This window comes from Hyperoodon ampullatus (genome assembly GCF_949752795.1).
Source record: "Hyperoodon ampullatus genome assembly, chromosome: 19".
NCBI lineage: Eukaryota > Metazoa > Chordata > Mammalia > Artiodactyla > Ziphiidae > Hyperoodon > Hyperoodon ampullatus.
This window is the reverse complement of record NC_136932.1, coordinates 57,087,423-57,106,745: the sequence shown is the minus strand read 5'-3', so window position 1 is coordinate 57,106,745 and position 19,323 is coordinate 57,087,423. Positions and strand designations below refer to the sequence as shown.

At 40.3% G+C, this 19,323-nt stretch overlaps 1 protein-coding gene across 1 annotated transcript in view; it reads left to right on the top strand.

Moving 5' to 3' along the window:
- ANKFN1 (ankyrin repeat and fibronectin type III domain containing 1) overlaps positions 1 to 19,323 on the top strand; it is a gene marked incomplete at its 3' end in the record, with an annotated part of 414,694 nt that overhangs the window by 378,900 nt on the left and 16,471 nt on the right. Inside the window, exons 16-18 of the mRNA XM_079725196.1 lie at positions 1,897 to 2,047; positions 3,655 to 3,823; positions 13,409 to 13,575. Coding sequence (XP_079581322.1) covers positions 1,897 to 2,047; positions 3,655 to 3,823; positions 13,409 to 13,575 — 487 coding nt within the window. The remainder of the gene's footprint in view (positions 1 to 1,896; positions 2,048 to 3,654; positions 3,824 to 13,408; positions 13,576 to 19,323) is intronic.

Sequence of the window (19,323 nt, the reverse complement as noted above, 5' to 3'; positions counted from 1 at the left end):
TTCAGTGTACAATTTAGATCCTTAGGCTCTAGCTGCACCTACAGATTTGCTTAACCAAAGGAGACTCTAATTTGGTCATTTAAAATTTGGTCCCTAAAGTGAGAAGAGCTTTTTAACGAGAGTATCTCACAATGTTTATTAAATACTACTTGATGACAATGAAGGAGATGATGATGATGATGGTCTCTTCAGAGAACTCACTAGCTGCCATATTCTCTTCCACTTACCAACTACACCTAGACTTAAGTCTGCCATCTGGTGGCCACTTCTACAATCAGCATTAGTTATCTCAGTCCTTCCCAAGAGGCTCATTTGTGGGTTGATTTTGCAATGGTTACTTTCATCCATTTTCTAGATTTGTGTCTTAAAGGTTTAGACTCTATCTTTTAGTGGTTGTACCAACTAATTTCCATTTGCCAAGGATCCAAGTTTCATTTTTACAAAAGACTCCAGTAGCCTTCGCTCTTCCAGTTCCATCTCCCTCATCCTTAAAGACTAAACTGATTAGTGGTAGATGTTTCATGGTATTCTTCCTGGTAATTTATCTTCTAATTTGATTAGAGATAATATTTTAGCAATGTGGTCCTTCAGATTTTGTGCATACTCGCGCTAGTCAGAACCCCTCATTTAGTCCGGTATCAGTGACGGAAGAAAAGATATAGTTCCCAAGCAGGTTCTCAAAGATTTCAATTATTTGTGAGGCCAACAGTATGCCCAGATTGAAGCAGGATTTAATTTTCTTTTTTTTTCCTCTTATTGAGACAAAGGGTAGATTTTTCCATAGTCTTTTCCAGTGTGGGAATTGAAATGAAACTGATATCATGAAAACAGAAACTTTTCTAAGAGGGTAGCTGGTTAAAAGAGAGTGTATTCTGATGAAAAGCTCATGTCACAATCCATTTCATTTTCTGGCTCCTAGCTTGGAGCCCCAGTGAGTATAACCCATCAGGGAGAGCCCTCAGAGGATTTTCACAAGGGTGGGAACATATGTTAGCACCTCCTCTCTTTCCATCCCAAAACAGGAGGGCTTTCCTTGCCTCTCTAGCCTGCTCCTGAGAGCACAGTGCTGCTCCCTGCAGAGTTAGAAAATGTGCCAACTGAATGTTTAGAGATTTGTGCTAAAATACCTGTGGAAACAGTGTTGCCCAAGAGGCATTTACCTTGATCTTCTCAAGATCCTTTTGAAGAGCAGCTTTTGGGGGACAAACCAGATGTGCTTTCCTCCCACCACCATTCTCTTCCCTTCCCTTCTGCAGGACATTTGGAAAAGTTCACTAGGAAGGATTGTAGAGCATGCAGAATAAAGACACAGATGACTGGTTTGAAAGGAGGATGGAAGCAGTGATGTGTGTCCCCTGGTTCCTTTTATTGGAATTGTCTGCTGTTCCTGTTTGTGATTCTCAAGCTTTTGGAAGGGGAAGGAAACCAAAATAGTACCCACGATCACAACAGGCCAGGGTTGAAACGTGCCATGTGGTTTCTTGCCTGAGTTGGACCAGAGTCCTGTGGTTACCCAACTGCTGAATTAACCAGCAGATGCCCCTGTGGTAAAATGTAGGGTCTTAGAACTTACAGGGGATCTTCAGGAAAAGAAAAATGAAGACAGGAAATTATTACAAAATATTTCAAAGCTCCAATCTCAAAAACTGATTCATTACAAATCAGACCTGCTGTTCTGAGGTGTATGTGGTTTGATAGGTGAAATAAGCTTAAATTAGAAAGAGTTCATTTTAAACTCCATTTGGGTGGCAAAAAAAGTTCAAATTTCAAGAATTGCATCAAGTTTTAACCACCAAAAATTGGTTATTCAGGTTCTGGACATATGCAGTAAAAATGTTCTGAGCTGTGTTCTGAACTTTTGTTATATTTCTAATTTTAACTTGACTCAACATACAGAGAGGAGTGGGAATTGGTCCAAAAGCTTTCTGGCTCTGAATCTATGGAAAGTGTGGATCATACTTCTGACTGCCCCATGCAATTGTTCTTCTACGAGCTCCAGATGGCAGTGAAAGCTCTCCTTAAGCAGATCAATATACCTCTACACCAGGTACTACTCTTTACCGTTTTTATCTTCTTTTTATAGCTCATGGAAACTGCATTATGGGGTAAAACTCAAGAGGTAAAAAAATATATGTATACATATTTTGTTCATTTATTTACATACCACTTTGCACATACATGCACATTTTCAATTTGATGCCTATAAGTGGACACAGACTGCACTTCTGTACCTTTTCTCTAGCTCCTCCATGTTGACGTCTTCCAAAGTTCCCAGAGCCCACTTCACTGTGGTTTGGTCAGACAAGGAAAAATAACTGGCTAACCCACCTTGAAAGACATCACGTCTCAGCTTCAGGATAGCATGAAGCAAGGGGAATAAATAAATAAACAAATAAGTAAATAAATAAGTGTATGGTTAGATTTCCAAATAATTTACTTAAGAACAGAAGACTATTGGTAGCCTAAGTCTAGAGCAGTGGCCAAGGTTATGCCATGTTATCTTTCCACAAACAGAAAATTCAAAATCACTGTCAAAATCACTTGTCACACTGTCAAAATCACTTGTCTTGTCTAAATCAAGATGTGCAAATCTTACCTTCACCAATAAGCAACTTAAAAAAAAAAAAAAACCCTGTAGGCACAGAAGAGTAAAAGTTTATTAGGTTCTGTCTAGTAAGCTAACATCATGTAGCATTAGGTTGGATTTTTTTTTTGGACCTACATTTACCATCTCTCCCCACTCAATACACACACACACACACACACACACACACACACACACACACACACACACACTATTCCTATACACACAGAAAATAAACCAAGTTTAGCCTGCAAACAGGAAGACTGTTAACAGGAGTGACTGGCTCTCTTTAAATAACAGAAAGACAACTATGAATTGGCCTCTGACCCATGGAGGCAAGAGTCTATCCGAGAGTGTTCTTCCATTGGGGTACTGCTCTGATTACAAGTCAATATTGCAAGCCTAGTCCAAAACAGCCAACACTGATGACGAATAAATTGCACAAGATGCTATAAAGACACTAGAGGAGCAACTGGATTATTCTGGGGGTGGCCATGTACTCAGGAGGAGGAAAAAAAACACCAGCTCAACTTGCAACAGTAGATACCATTAAAGGGTTTCTTGGGCTTAGAAAGTTTGAAGCAGCTCATATTTCACTGGTGACTCTTGGGCTACGTATACATATTGGGAGAAGGCTGCCTAACTGCCTAAGAGTACATACTTTTTTTTTTTTTTTGGATACTTGTAAAATTTTCTCAGTCCTTGGCCAGAAACTACATTTTCCCCCCTTAACCAACTTAAATTGAAACTAGTGGATTTTTAATTCAATCCATTTTTGTTGCTTCATGTAATTATATTCATCATTTTGAAAAGCCCACAGAATGCAATCATTTTCTGCTTTTATAAGAAGCATAAATGTTGTTTTCAGAGTTTATGTGGAACATTACTGCCTTAAATCTTGATTTTATATAGCATTATTAAATGGACTGAACCCTAATATTTATGTTGTATAAAAATTCCAAGCTTGAAGTTGGGTAATTTTGTTAGATGTTTTATGCCAGTTTGGTGTTGTTTATGTAAGTGCCATGTTGTAACTCTCCTATTTTTCCTCCGCGCGTGTCCCTCTGCAGGCAAGGAACTTCCGCCTCTACACACAGGAGGTGTTGGAAATGGGTCACAATGTGTCCTTTCTTCTCCTGCTCCCTGCCTCAGACGACGTCTGTACAGCCCCAGGACAGAATAATCCTTACACCCCACACTCAGGGTTTCTTAACCTCCCTCTTCAGATGTTTGAACTTGGTATAGTAGCTTGTTTCACCTAGAAATATTAACCCAGCCTCCTTATAATAAAATCACAAAGTTATATCTGTTCCCCCTTGTCCCAGTGGAGGGTCAATAAATCACATGACGGCTTTGGCAACAACCCTTCCTAGAACTGTGTACAAGTCTGAGAGAAAGCAAAGCTCCAAAACGATGTGCCTGAGCAATAATTATTGAAACCTAGCTAAGGCCCAATGGAGAGCAGGGACTTCTCAACAGAAAGTTCAGTTATCAGGCTGCAGTCCTTGCCTCCCCTTTGCTTTCCTAAAACATAAATACAAGAACCGATGTTTTCATGAAAAGCACTGTCCCTTCTCTTTCTTCCTCCCTTCTTTTTTCTTTTCTTTCTTTCTTTCTTCTCTCTTCCCCCCCTTCCCACCCCCTCTTTCCTCCAAATGGGGAAAAAAATACTGAAATTAAAATGTAAAGTGTGTATCACTTTAAAGGGGAAAAAAGTCTATAAGTAGTGCTAATTTATTAAATAGACTCAATTTCTAGCAGACCGTTTGAGAAGTTGACAGGGTCTCCCAGGATGCAATATTGTGATTATAATGTGGGATTCTGAATGGTGGAAGATCTTGTCCTAACTTTCAAAAATGAATAGCCTGGGCCCCAGGTTCTCTATTTTTGCAGAGACCCCTGCTGCCCACTGAAAAGGTGAATAGGGAAGCTTTGTCTCTTCCCCATGCTTCACTTTGTAACAGGCCAATAAGAGGCAATTAACAAGAGTTCCATCAGTTCAAATGGATTGCAGGATTTGTGGGAGGGTGACTGACTGGGTGGGTGGAATGGAGGCAGACTCTCTTTGGATTGCTCCCCAGCCACCAGATTTAGAAACAGACAAGGCAACTGCCTGATGTCTCATTCTGAGACCTGGGCATCTGAATCTGAATTTATCTCTTGAGGATAAATGGATAAAGTCTCCCAGTTTCCCTTGCTCCAAGCAGTTTACATGCCCAAAAGCTGATGAACAGCAATTGCTATTTCCAGAGGAGGGAGAGTTATAAAGAGAAGTCTGAATCAGACTTGCAGACTGGGACTTGAGAGTACTGGGTCCTCTATTGTGTGGCACTGGCAACCATTTAACCTTCTTGTACCTTTTCTGTGTCAAATCATTAATGATATTGGCCGTATCACTCCCAAAATGCCTGAATGTGAATGTGACCATTTAATGAGTTCCCCATCCAGTGAACATTTTTAGTCTATGATATAACTGATATATGATATATATGATATAGCTATGATATATATGATATAGCTATTACAAAACATAGTTTGAGTCAAGGTATTTCAATTCAAGTCGCTACATGCACATTAGGTACGTACTGTGGAGATTAAGAGATGAGTTAGGACAAAGGCTCTGCCCTCAAGGGGCTTTTTAGTACAGTGGTAGGAGTAAAATAAGAACAAGAGTTAATTTTTAGATGATGTATAATGTGCCAAAATCTTATGCATTAAGTGATATTGAAAAAAGAAATGAAAGCACATTTTCTCAAAGAAGGTATCAAAAAGCTGTCTTGGAGAGGGGATATTTGATATGGGTGTTAAAGAATGGACAGGATGCTAATAAACATGGATAATGAAAGCTTTTTTGTCAGAGGGAGCAGAATGAGCAAAGACATAAGAATAGAAGAACTCAGAAAGAATCAGAAAAAGAACAAGTGGTCCAGTTTGGCTAGATCTGAGAAATGAACTGAGGAAATAGTAGACATAAAGCTGTATGGACAAGCCATAGCCATACTGGGCAGTACTGTTAAGAGTCAGGCTGAGGAATCTGTTTAAGATGGATTGAAAGCAGGGTTGGGAAGATAGTTCAGAGGTTATTATAATACTCCAGTGTTAAGGTGGACACAAAACAAAAAAAGGAAACAAACACAGATGTAAGAAACACTGGAAGTAATCGACAAGACTGGACAACTGTTTGAATGAGAAAAGGCAAAGTTTAGAGACTTCTAGAATACCCCCATGGTTTTTAGTTTCAAAGACTGTGAGGATACTGCTGCCATTAACCAGACATAAGGAAATCAGAGAAGAAAATGCTTTGGGGAAGAATATGATACTCTTAGCTCTGAATATTTTGAGTCTGTAGGTGCTAATTCAACATCCAAGTAGACATATACAACTGGCAGTAAAAATGCAGGAGACAAACTTGGGTACTAAACACAGAAATTTGGCCAATGTCTACTGATAACAGCTGAAGTCATGAAAATGAATGATTTCCCAGGGACAGATAAACGACAGAGAAAAGAACTAAAGAAAATACTTCATTGGAGAGCCAACTGGGAGTCCACTCTGTGTGAAATGGTCATTACTGTTCCACGATTACAGGCAAAAATACATGAGATCCATTTCCCCATGCCTCAGTGGGGAATGGGAATGATCAATGATTTAGTCTCAGTCATAATAGTGACTTGACTTGACTCTCAAGACCCTGGAGGACCAAGCCCTGCAAGTATCCTCTCTATCTTGCTTTCTGGGAGGCTCACACACTATTCTTGGGCATCCACACTTTATCCTACTGCTGTTACTCTCTATTCTACAATTTCCTCTCTTCACTCATTTGTTCACTAACTCATCAATAAATATTTAAGTAACCTACTATGTGCCAGGCACCATTCCAGGTATTGAAGTATCAGCAATGAACAAACTCCTCATGGAGCTAATAACAGTCCAGTGGGGGAAACAAATGGTAAACTAATCAACAAACATTAATATTGTAAATGTCAGACAGTAGTGAGAGCTATGAAGAAAAATAAATCAGGATAAAGGACCGGAGTGAAGTGACAGGAACTACAATTTTGTATAGGACGACCTGGGAAGCCCTCTCTGAAGAAGATACATTTGAGCAGAGATGCAAGATTTCCACGCAATGAAAACAGCAGGTGCAAAGGCCTTACAGTAAGAGTGTGCCTGGCTAAGAGATCAGTGTAGGTGGAATGCAGTAAGCAAGAGCAACAAAGATAGGAAATGACATCAGAAGGTCAGCAGTGGCCAGATCATGCACGGCTTCACAGATCATGATAAGGACTTTGGATTTTACTTTAAGTGTGTTGGAAATACAATGGAGATTTTTGAGTAGTAGAGTAACATACTAAAAGCTCTGCAGAATCTGGTAGTCCTCCCCACAAAAAAATTAAAAGCTTAACTTTGCTTAACCCAACATTTTCCAAATTCATATGACAACGACTAGAACCATTTTTGGCATGGCACCTATTAAAAACCCACAGAAAACATACTTCAGGATATGATGCCCTAGAACAGTGCTTCTCGAACTTTAATGTACATAAGAAACACTTAGAGAGCTTGTTAAAATAGATTCTTGGAGTCCCACTCCAGAAAAGCTGAGTCAGTAGGGGCTGGAGAATTTGCATTTCTAGCAAGCTTTCAGCTGATACTGAAGCTGCCAATCCGTGGACCACGCTTGAAGTAGTACTGCCTAGAACACAGAGAAAAAGACGTTTTAGGAATTTAGAAAACTAGGGTTGTAGTTCGCAAAGTAATAGAATCCAACGGTGTCTATCTCTTTGACCCGTATTACCTCTTCTTAATACTAAAAGCAGTATAAGACCATCAGGTACTATCCTTCACCTGTGAAAACCAGGCTGTAGATCAAAGCCTGGATTTCAACAGTTTGACTTTAAGATGTTTTTTCCTAGAGTAAAACATAACTTCTTACCCTACCGGTTCTCCGTTGTTACCATATCGTTGGTGACCCACTTGATTAATGAGGGCCATTGTAAATTTCCATAAAAGACCACTTGATTGGGTTTCTTTCCACGGGCATACACAATCCTATTAGTCTTTTCTAGGGATCAGGAGGAAATATTGCCAGTATCAGGAAATTAATATACTCTAGTACTATGCTTATCGTACTTTAGCACCACCAGCAACAATTTTTTAAATACTACTGGGCCTTAGTAAGAACCACGATAAACCCTCTCTTATTTCCAAGCAATCAGAGCTTCCAAAGAGGCAGATTATCAGTTACTTCCTCCATCAGACATCAGCCTGCAAGCACTTAATAATACTGTCTATAGGAACTCCTAAGAGCTTGCTACAGTGGGCCTAGGCCCCTCAAAGAAAGACCTAAGCAATTTTTGCTTGTTTTTGTATAGGTAGGGACTTCTATATTCCATGACAGGTCCATAGTAAAAGGTCAATAGATACACTAAGCATTCCTGAGAAAGCGAATGTTGTTGAAAATTCAATCAGAACTCAGAAAATTGTAATAACAACATAAAAGTTCTAAGAAAACTTGAAAAGTGCAGATTATGGGAATATGCACCCTATAACAGAATAAAGTGTTACACTATGTTTCAGTCTGACTTGTATAAATCATCCCTTATGCAACGAAAAGATTTGAGATTTGGCACACTGACCATGTTCCAGCCAGTGGCCCGAGTGAATCATAAATAACTTGCTAACCAGCTATGGAAAACTGTATCTGTGCCTATTCCAGCACAAACTAGATCTAGCAAGGACAAAATGATAAAGGAGCTTAGCCCTCTGTCTCCTGGAGTAAAGACTAGGCTGAGGAAGACCCATAGGATGTTCCTTCATAGGATTACTTGTTGGGGAAAGAGAGAGACCATCATACAGGAGGATGCTGTGAGACCTCTATGAGCAGGGTTGAGCTGAGGCAAAGTGGTACAATTGCAGACCCACTCCCCCTCCACAGCGTGAGAGCTGATACTCCCCGACCCTTTGGATAGGAGCAGGATAGCAATCCTCTGCAGTAATAAAGTATGTGCCTAGGGAACAACAAGGGTCACTATTTATGCTGTTCCCAGAAATGAAAGGAAAAGCCCTTAGAAACTCTGTTCAGTGATATGGTCTCTTGAGGATTTGCCTAGCCTACACTGAGGAGGTCACCCTGCCCTGACCCTGTGGGCAGTCACAATTGAGAGCAGGCCTATGAAGAAGAAAGTTGGCTTTTATCAATTTCCTTGGCTCTATAATTCCAACTGACTTGACTAGCAAGATTAAGAAACTGGGGAATTTTTTAGAAACAGTTTGAAGCCTGGTATATATTTCATACTTCAGTGCTTGGCTGCATCCTTCATTCAGCAAATATTTACTGAGTTTCCACTGTATGCAAAGTACTGCGCTCGGGCTGGACATATAGACATTAATAGGACACAATCTGCCCACCAGAAGTCTAGAATCCAGTGGAGGATACAGACATCTACACCAATAGTCCCAATGCAATGAAACTCCTGCTGTAAAATGTAGGTTGTTGAATTTCAGAGGAAAGACACCTAATCTTTTCTTACAGAGATAATATTTGAGATAGACCCTGAAGTATAAATAAACATTCAGAAAAGGAAAGAAAAGGTAGAAAAGGAAAATCATTTTAAGCAGAAGGAATAGCATGCGCGAAGGCTTGGAGACGTGGGAAAATGCAGCTCAATTAAGTATACTCTTAGTAGTTCACTGTGAAAGATGCTTAAGGCATCTGAGGAAGAGTGACAGAAGATACAACTAAAATTTTAAAAAGTAAAAATCACAAAGGGCTAGGCCATCCTCAAGCGGTTAGATGTTATCCTATAGGCAAAGAGGAGTCATTAAAAGATTTTAAGGAAAGGAATAATATGGTCTTACTAAGTTTTAGCAACGCTATGGATTGCAGGAAAACAAAAAAAGGACTGAGACTAGAGGCAATGAGACAGTTAAGAGACTGGCCCAGGTGGGCAATGATCAGAACTCAAACCAAGACTGCCACAGCCGGGGTACAGAAGAGAAGGCAGACGCAAGAGGAATTCAGAAGCTAAAATCAATAGGACTTTGTGACTGATTTAATGTGGTTGAAGAGCAAGATGGAGGAGCCAGAGAGTCTGAATAGGGCGCTGAGATGGATAATGCCGCCATCTACCAGCACAGGAAATAAGAGGGGAGGAGCGGGCTTGGGGGGGAGGGGAGAGATGATGAGTTAGTTCAGTCTGACAAATGATGAGTTTTGTTTGAGGTGCCTGTGGGATATCCAGGCATTGAGCCTAATGGAATCCAGGCCACAGGCTTATAAGCAATGGCACGGTCTCAACCCTCATTCCTAATGCCCATTTTTCATGAGTTAGGACACCACTCCTGAATTCCAACATCAACTCACTCACTACCAGGAATCTTTAGAGAGGCATCTTATGCCCAGGTTCCTTCCGACACCTTGGCAAAGAATCACGGAACTAAACTGACCCTAGGAGGTAATCTCGTTGGTTCCTTAGCTTCCAAACTAGGCGACATGGCCCAGACTGATTAGGATTTTATTGAGTTGGAGATCTTTAGGAAGAATATTCTAATCTCAATCCCATTCTAATATCCTACCTACTAAATGCCTCATTCTTCCCAGGGGGACGTGGTAGGGATGTGAACCAAAATTTATTTTATATCTGATATGTGCCACATGCTATGCTGGGCACTTCACTGTTTATTATGTTGTTGTTTTATCCTAGGTAGACATTATTACCCCTGTCTTAGATATGAGGAAACGGAGGCTCCCGCGGGTTATATGCCGATTATTATGAAGGTAGTAAGTAGCAGAACTATGACTCAAATCGTTTCATCTGATACCTAACCCTGAGTACTTTCCACTATACTCCTAATCTGACTTCCAGTGTTGGTGCCAACAATTTTATACAGAAAAAAAGAGAGAGAAAACACCACAGAAAATCAGTCTTAGTTTGTAAATTAATAACAAATCATGTGGTCTGGGATAATGCATTTTTGTATCCTTATACCATTTTGCCTGTAAAATGCATGTGATTCACATTAGAAAAAAATTAGAAGCTTCCAGTCTATCCTCCCCTTCTCAGTGATGGCTACCAAATGTATCATTGCTAAACCACAAAAGACTATGTTAAAGTAACATTTGTTAAAGTAACATTAAAGGCTCTGGATAAAAACCACTAGAGCGGGAAAGTGAAGCCCTGTCCTTGTCGTTGAAAGGTCCTCATAGCTCACTGTGGTGAGTGGCACGGGTGGTGTGGGCACTGTGAGACCACCCACTGATCCAGGCTCCGACCACAAGGAGACACAACAAGAGAAAGTTGTGGACACCCTGGCGTTCTAGAATTCAGATGGGACCGATAGTATTTCCTTTAAAGAAACTCTTCAGTGCCTCTCACTATCTTCCCAGTCATATTTTAGAAAGAAGGAAAAAAGCTGATTTTTTTTTTTTTTTTTTTTACAACTTGGTTTGGAAAGGCAGACTGTGAGACACTTCACTCTCTTCACCCTCCAGCCAAGAGAGGACATCTGTCAAGTGCAAACAGGATATAATTCCTCCTTGAAAGGCATAAAGACACATTCAGGGAGCTACAAGGGTCAAGAGTAAGCTAAAAAGTAATGGTGACTCTTTCCTGCAGAGAGGCCAGTAAATATCACAGACCTGAAGTACACCTTTTGAAACAGGAAAAGCAAAAGCACCTTGAGAAAAGAGAATGGAGGGAAAGAGGAGACTTTGGAGGAAGGGTTTGCTCTCCTCAGATCAGGGTACACATTTTGTTGCTGCTGTTCATTCAGTCAACAAACATTAACTGAGCAGTTATAATGTTCCAGGTTTTGAGGAAATAAAGATTAACAGGAGACACGGTTCTTGCCCTCAAAGAAATCACAGTCTAATACCAAGGCAGTCAAGTAAACACATTATTACAGTAAAGCAGGATCAGTGTCCTGATACAGTTAGAAACAAGTGGTCTAGGGGCACAAAAGAGAGAAACTAACTCTGCCTGGAGGGAAAGAGGTGTCCATGAAGATTTCACTGAGGAGAAGATATTTAAACTAAATTTTCAAGTATCAGAAGAATCTGACCTGAAGGTATTGGTAAAACAAAAAGGGTATTGGAGGAGAAGGAAATGGCATGTTCACAAGCATGGCAGCACAAAAGGGCCTGTAGTAGGTTCAGCCTGACCAAAGTGTAGGGTCAATGCAGGCAGAGGGTAGAGGGTGGTTGCATGACAAAAGATATGACTGAAGATAAATTAAAATCCTAGATCTCAAGGACCTTGCTTTATAGTGATGTTTGGATTTTATCCTGAGTCAAGACGGAGCTCTACAGAGGTCTGTAACCAGGGAAAAGCATGAAAAGTAGATCATCTGGGAAGAGGTCAATAGTTTGTCATTTAATGAGATCAGTTCTTCTGTCAGACAAGGAAGTGTTAGAGCAGAGAAAGTGAGAAGGAAGGATCTGACACCAGAGAGAAAAAAAAACCCAGAACCAAAGCTACTGGAATTCAGAAACACTGCCTTGAGATGGTGCACAGCTGGAATAAGGATGGGCCACTGGAGCCCTCACTCCATTCTTCTCTACCACTTCAATAGGAGGAAACACAAACAGAGCAGGTTACCCTTACACTCAACTGAGTTTCATCCTGAGAGAAAAATCAAGTAAGGAAGCAGGCAGTGGTAAGATGGGAATTGTAGGGTACGCAAAATCTCTCAATGTGCATTAAAGTAGGGCTCCCTCAGTAAGGTGTATAGATGACCAGATGCCCCATTTTGAGGTATGTGGTTTTAGTTTCCCTAAATGTCCAGGTCTAGGTCTCAGGAATCAGCAGCAAAGAGGCCCAAGGACAGTAGTTAGATGTTCTTCCTAGAATTCCTCACCAAAGAAGCCAAAATAAAAATGTTTCCATTCCACAGATTTGTTGAGTTATTACAGCCCTATTTCCAAAGCACAAAACACACTGATACAGGTCAGAGGCACACAGAGTAAGTGAGGTTCCTGGCGAGTGAGTCTCCAAACTCAGCAATGGCCAGGAAGAGACTGGTACTACACTAGTCTGAATTGCGATGCTTTCCTCATCTTACTGGAATCTGAAGTTATGGTATATGATCACAGCCAGTCAGAGAAGTATGAAAAATCGGATCACCTCAGGTTGCCTGCACCAGGCTGAGTCCCACACTCCTCTCTCCCTCCTCCATGATAGAGATGAAGATTAGACTGTTTCCTTTGGCCTCTGGCCCATTATCTTTTAAGAGAGGAAGGTGAAGACAAAAATGATCTATCAAGCATTAGCTCCATCATCCTTCCAGAGGAGCTGAGGAGTGGAGAGGCAGGAGAAGAAGCAAAACTCATCACACTAGGTCTTTACAGACATTTTCCAGCCAGACAAAAGACAAAACATACCCTGAGAAAAGCATGCCTTGTATCTTCTGGGACTTCTGGCCTTGGAAAGGAACATGCAAGATACATACTGGAAATCAGACATGGCAATCAAAACTAGGTTTCAAATTGCTACTTGCTTTTTTTTCTTTCCTTTAAAGTGATAAGCAAACTTATTCTCCCAATAGTAGCCCAAGTTTAGGGGCTGAACATAAACTACAGCTTTAGCCGACTCCACTTCCCCATACCTTAACAGGACTTGGTAAACCTTAAAAGGGAATACTGTATGACTAAAGCCAGACAACTGGCCCCTTAAGAGCACATTTATAATTTATTTATGGCCTAATATTTTCCACTGATAGGATTAATAAATCATGTTTTCATTCAACTTGTTTCCTCTGAGGTATGAATTTCTCTATTTTGATACCAGATCTTAACATGTTTTATTTTGCTTGTCCATTTTCCAGTTCATTTTTGCAGCTACAGGGAGAAATTTATTAGTCTGTATTGCCGCCTTTCTGCTGTTGTGGAGCTGGATTCCCTGAATACCCAACAGTCCCTGAGGGAAGCAATCTCAGACAGTGAGGTTGCAGCTGCCAAACAAAGACACCAGCAAGTTTTAGATTTCATTCAGGTAACAGTTTGTTTCTTCTGAGGTAAGAGGGAGAAAGAAGGGACATGGTGGAGGGGATGAGAACCAAGCATAAGAAAGAACAGCAATCTGGGCTAATTTAAAGACAACCATGTGCAAACAGCCTGTTGATTTGGTTAAAATGCAGAGCTCAGGGAAATGTGAGTTTTTATACAAAGGCTTAAGAAAAAGCTACAGATAAAACACTGTGTTAGTAAGAGCTGTATCAGCCACTGTGGTAGGTGGCAGTAGGCTCCCATACTGGAGAGAAAAACCACTGCCAGAAGTAGAGATCAGAATATTATCCTTACCCAGTAGCCCACTGATAATTCCAACACAGAGAAAAACTGTATTAATTAATTCAATATCCCAGAGAAAAAGAGAAGAGAATGACCCACCAGTTTATGTTAACCCAAATTCAGCTGGACCTAAGATTTCTCATTCTTTGAACTTCTTTCTGGCAGAACTGACACTTTAATGTGTAGCTTACAGAGGTTAAAAAATGTGTTCCCTGTCCATGGTCTTTTCTGGAAAAGCCCTATGGTGACATCTTAGGGTCTTGAGAAAGGGGTACTGACTAGTCAACAAGAGAATTTGGATCTAGTCTGAAATTGCCCCTAAATCCCTTGGACAAATCTTACGATCTTTATGCCTGTAGTAACCCAATTCACAAAATGAATATACAGTAGTCCCCTCTTAACCTCAGGGGATACATCCCAAGACCCTCAGTGGATGCCTGAAACCGCAGATAGTATCTAACCCTATATATACTATTTTTTTCCTATACGTACAGACCTATGCTAAAGTTTAATTTACAAATTAGGCACTGTAAGAGATTAACAATAATAAAATAGAACAATTGTAACAACCATATACCATAATAAAAACTATGTGAATGTTCTCTCTCTCTCTCAAAATATCTTATTGTACAAATTTAATGCCTCTTCCGCCTTAACTAAGCACTTATCACGCACTGTGCCCATAACTTTTGCAGTTTGAGGTGCAACAGCAAAACTACGAAGAATTTCTTTTCCTTCAGTTTCACGGAATGAAGATTCATTCTTACCACAGGTCTTAGCAACTTCACCATATATATTTTTTTCTTTCCTTATTAAGTCAAGAACTTTCACCTTTTCACTTAAAGGAAGCACTTTGTGGCTTCTCTTTGTCATAACCAAATTGCCAGCATCACTACGTCTTGTGCTTTGGGGCCATTATTAAGTAAAATAAGGGTTACCTGAACACAAGAACTGCAATATGGCAACAGTCTGATAACCAAGGTGGCTACTAAGTGACTAATGGGAGGGATACGCTGGACAAAGGGGTGATTCACGTCCTGGGCAGGACGGCGCAGAATGACAGGAGATTTCATCACACTTCTCAGAACAGTGGCAAGTTAAAACATATGAATTATCTATTTCTGGAATTTTCCATTTAATATTCTCAGATCTTAGTTGACCAATGGTTACCGAAACTGCAGAAAGCAAAACCATGGATAAGTGTGGACTTCTGTAATAGCAATAGCCCCATCATAAATATCACTTTGACATATAGTCAGGTCAATCTAATAAATATTTGTTGGACACCCAGGTGTCAGGCACTGTAAGGGAGATACAAAGTTGAATTACACATCGTCCCTGACCTTAAAGCGCTTAAAATCCATTAGGGTAGACAAGAAATGTGTATAAATACTATTTGTAAAATGAGTTAGGTGCCAAAAGAGAGGTACAAAAAAAAAAAAAAAGTTTTGTGCCAGCACAAAGAAGTAAAAATTTGCCTACATTTGTGGGTATAAAAAAGTTGCCATAGAGGATGTAACTGGTACCTGAGCTAGGCCTACAGGGATGGGTTAGTCTGTAGTGAGGAGAAACAGACTAAGAGGCAAAGAAAAAGAATAAACAGATAAGGCAGAGAGAGCAGAAAAATCGTACCTGGGGAATGATGAGTAGTCAAGATTAGCTGGGGCATAGTGTGAGTAAAGGGCAGTAGTGAGAAATTAGGTAAAAATGAAAGTAGCAATGAGATCAGATCACACAAGGGCTTTATTAAAGGCCATGGTAAGATATTTGTACTTGATTCTGCAGGCAATAGGGAGCTGGCCAAAGTTTTGGAGAAAGTCAGTTATAGGTTCTCACAGATGTTTAGGATAGATTCAAGCAGGGGAGGATATTCCTCCCATTCTCATTGGTATGGCCACACTGGTTGTTTATAGTAAGTACTCATTCTCATTGGCTACCAAATAATTTACATATCATTCCCAGATTTAAGGAGAAGTAGACTAAAGGCAGGGAAACCAGATACAAAGCTATTGCAACCCTCCAGGCAAGTAGTGAGGACCTAAGATGAGGAAATGCTGTGAGCTTTGGGCAAATAAAGTTCTCTAAATCTCAATCTCCTCATCTGTAAAACAGGGATGGTGATAATAATAGTACTAGCTCTCAGTGTCACTGAGAGAATTCAACAAGGTAATGCATGTAAAGCATTCACTAAAGTGCCTGCACATAATAAGTATGCAATAAATTATACATTCATTCATTTATTAATTAATAAGAAGGGAAAATGCTTTAAAACATGATATGCAAGATTGTGGGTTTATTAAGTACTCAGGAAGAAGATATTGTAATATGCTTGCAAAGTGTGAGCAGACAAATCCTATCCTACTTCTCTCATCCCAAATGAGATATTTTAGGTGACCTCTTAGACTAAAAAAAACAAACCTTTCAAGAACTTACTTGCTTTCTTGACCTGAGAGTGTAGTATTTAAAAATTCAAAACATTTACATCACTTACTTTATTGCCAGTAAAAGTAGAACATGGACAGGGGGAAGGGGGTGGGAAAAGGAAGAATGAAGCATGAGGAGAATATGAAAGACTGGCTTATCTTTTGAACCCAATGTAAGGAATAGTGGAACAGAGTAAGAAGAATAATGACTAGAAGACAATTAGCATACATTTTTAGTCCTGAATCTTCTACTGATAAACCTTGGAGCACTGGACAATTCATTTGATCCAGGGGCCTCCATTTCCTCATATATAAAATAAAAGAATTGGACTAGATGCCTTCTTAAGCACCTAGTTGGCGCTAACATTTCATGACTTCTTTAACAACCATACATATTTTTAGAGAAGGACTTCTCTAATCATACATTAAGTTCTGTTTCTGCTTTATTCCACTTAAGGCTCCCCTGAATCCACTAGGTTCAAACACAAGAAAGCTGACTTTCTTCAGTCTGTCACAGTCTCAAGCTACTCCAAGAGTTTCCAGCTCCATTCTTACTTCCGGATGACTATCCTCACTCCTCCTTTTCACCTAGTCTAGGGCTCCACTGCCTTTTTCTCTTTCCCTTTCATCACACCATTAAGTGGAATGGATGAAGGCAGGCCAGGCCAGGAATTCTTTAAAGTTCTAGCCTGCTCTGGTCTCCCAAAGCGGCCTCTACAGACTCTCCAGCCAGCCGGGTAAATGTAGACTTGGATAAAAGCCAATTCCCAAAGTGTTCAAAAAAGCACTTCTTGGCCAGGCTAAAACCAGACCATCTCCTTGCACCCACAGCCTTCAGTGGACTGCCTTGCTCCATCCAAAAGGGAAAACTTCACTGACCAGAGTTAATGCAATATCATCTCTCCCCTTATCTATACTGGGCTTCTCAATCTCTCTTGCTCAGAATGAAAACCAGCTGCAGCCATTCACCCACTGGCATTCACAGCTCAGCTCACCACACACCATAATCTGCAGAGGCAAGTGCCAGCTGTGAGAGCATTTGTATGATTCCAGATCTAAGACAGTGTTGAAGGCACCACACAAACCAAACATTGTAAACAGCAAGGGAGTCTATGTAAATACAGTAAGAAAAAGAAGCCAAGGAGTGCAGCCAGAAAGGGGAAGGGCTAAGCCAGGGGAGGTGTAGAAAATCACAGATAAGGTATACAGCCTTTATAGACAGCACATGCAGCAGAAATGTCAAAGTGTTGAGACTCGGCACTTGGCATATTCTGAGCTGCTAAAGCCTAAAGGGCAATTAGGCTGTAATTTATATACTGTAATGCTTCACATGCTCCTAAGCTGTAATAGAAACACAGCTCATTAAATATAGCCAATCTATCATCCCCTCAAGCACCTTGTAACTGTGCTGTGAGAAAACCAATCACCTTCACATTTAAATAAAAATATTATCTTGCCTGAGTACAGAGAAAGGGGTGTAATTTGGGGGATGAAAACCAACATTTTTAAAGGGCAGGGTGAGAAATGGATGCAAAACTTTTAACCAACAGACCTAGTAAGTTCATGGTCTTTCTTTTTAAAAAATGTGTCAGCAAGTCTTTAGAAGCTGAATTTGGACATTAAAATCAGGGGGATTATGTTGGCAGTTATTTTTAGATCAACGGTATAAGGTAAAAATGGGTGAAAATTGTACTTCTTTTAGAGCTACTTAGCTAAGTCCATTAAACTCAGTCCACAGGCTTCCCTGTACCTATGTTTTTGATTTTTCTTCAGTTAATACCTCTTCACTTCATCACTGAGAAAAATTAAGAAATAACCATTGTTTCTACACATAATTTTTTAAATTTCTACACTAACTCTCACTATCCATCCTCAGCAATAAGGCTAAAGCAATCTATCCAAAGAGAACAAGTAGATTGTTAATAATTGTATTCATTTCCTAGGGCTGCTGTAATAAATTACCACAAACGGGGTAGCTTAAAACAGCAGAAATTTATTCTCCCACAGTTCTGAAGCCCAGAAATCTAAAATCAAGCTGTTGGCAGGGTCACACTCCCTTTGGAGAGTGGGAGAATCTGTTCTCTGCTTCCTCCAGCTTCTGGTGGCTGTTGGCATTCCTTGACTTGTGGCCACCTCACTTCAATCTCTGCTTCTGTGGTTACACTGCCTCCTTCTCTTCTGTCTGCCACATCTCCCTCTGTCTCACTCTCATAAGAATGTCTTTATGAGGACATTTGTCATTGGAATTAAGGCCCACCCAGATAATCCAGGATAAATTCCTCCTGTCAAAATCCTTAACTTAATCACATCTTTTGCCAACAAGGTAATATTCACCCTTTTATCATTTAAGGTAATACAAATTCCAGGGATTGGGACGTGGACATGTATTTCGGGAGGCCACATTCCGCCCACTACAATAACCATGACTGTCACTGTAACAACTGAAAACTTTATAACAATGTACAGCTTACAAGGTGCACTCATCTACATCATCTTACTTAATCCTCAGAATAACTCTGTTCGAGGGCAGAGATCTAAAGAATTAGATAACCAATCATTCATACCTTCATTCGCTGAATAATCATTTATTGAGTACCTATTCTTTGCACAGCCAAAAGTTAAAGGTACAAAAGCACAGTACCTGCCCTTGGCAGGACGTCTAAAAGTTGTCCATAGTCATGCAGTGCCTTAAACTTTGAGATGAGAGTATGCTGCATGAGGTAGGATCAATAAAAGCTAGCTAAGAAAGCAACAATCCCATTAAGAAAAATCTGTCCAAGTCTTCACTTGGACTTCCATTTTAGCTTTACCTCCTGAACTTCAGATTTCTCTCTTTGCATTGTTCAGAGCCTCCTCACCGGCCTGCCACTGCTGAACCTTCAGCCCAACTCACTGCCTTAACAAAGCCTGAAGCTCAGTTTCAGGCTTTCATTACAGAACATTACTAGAAAGCAAGGGAAAATGGCTGCCAGCGATGCAGCGCCATACACTGGCTCACTCAAGCTTGCCTGTCACTCCGAACACCACAG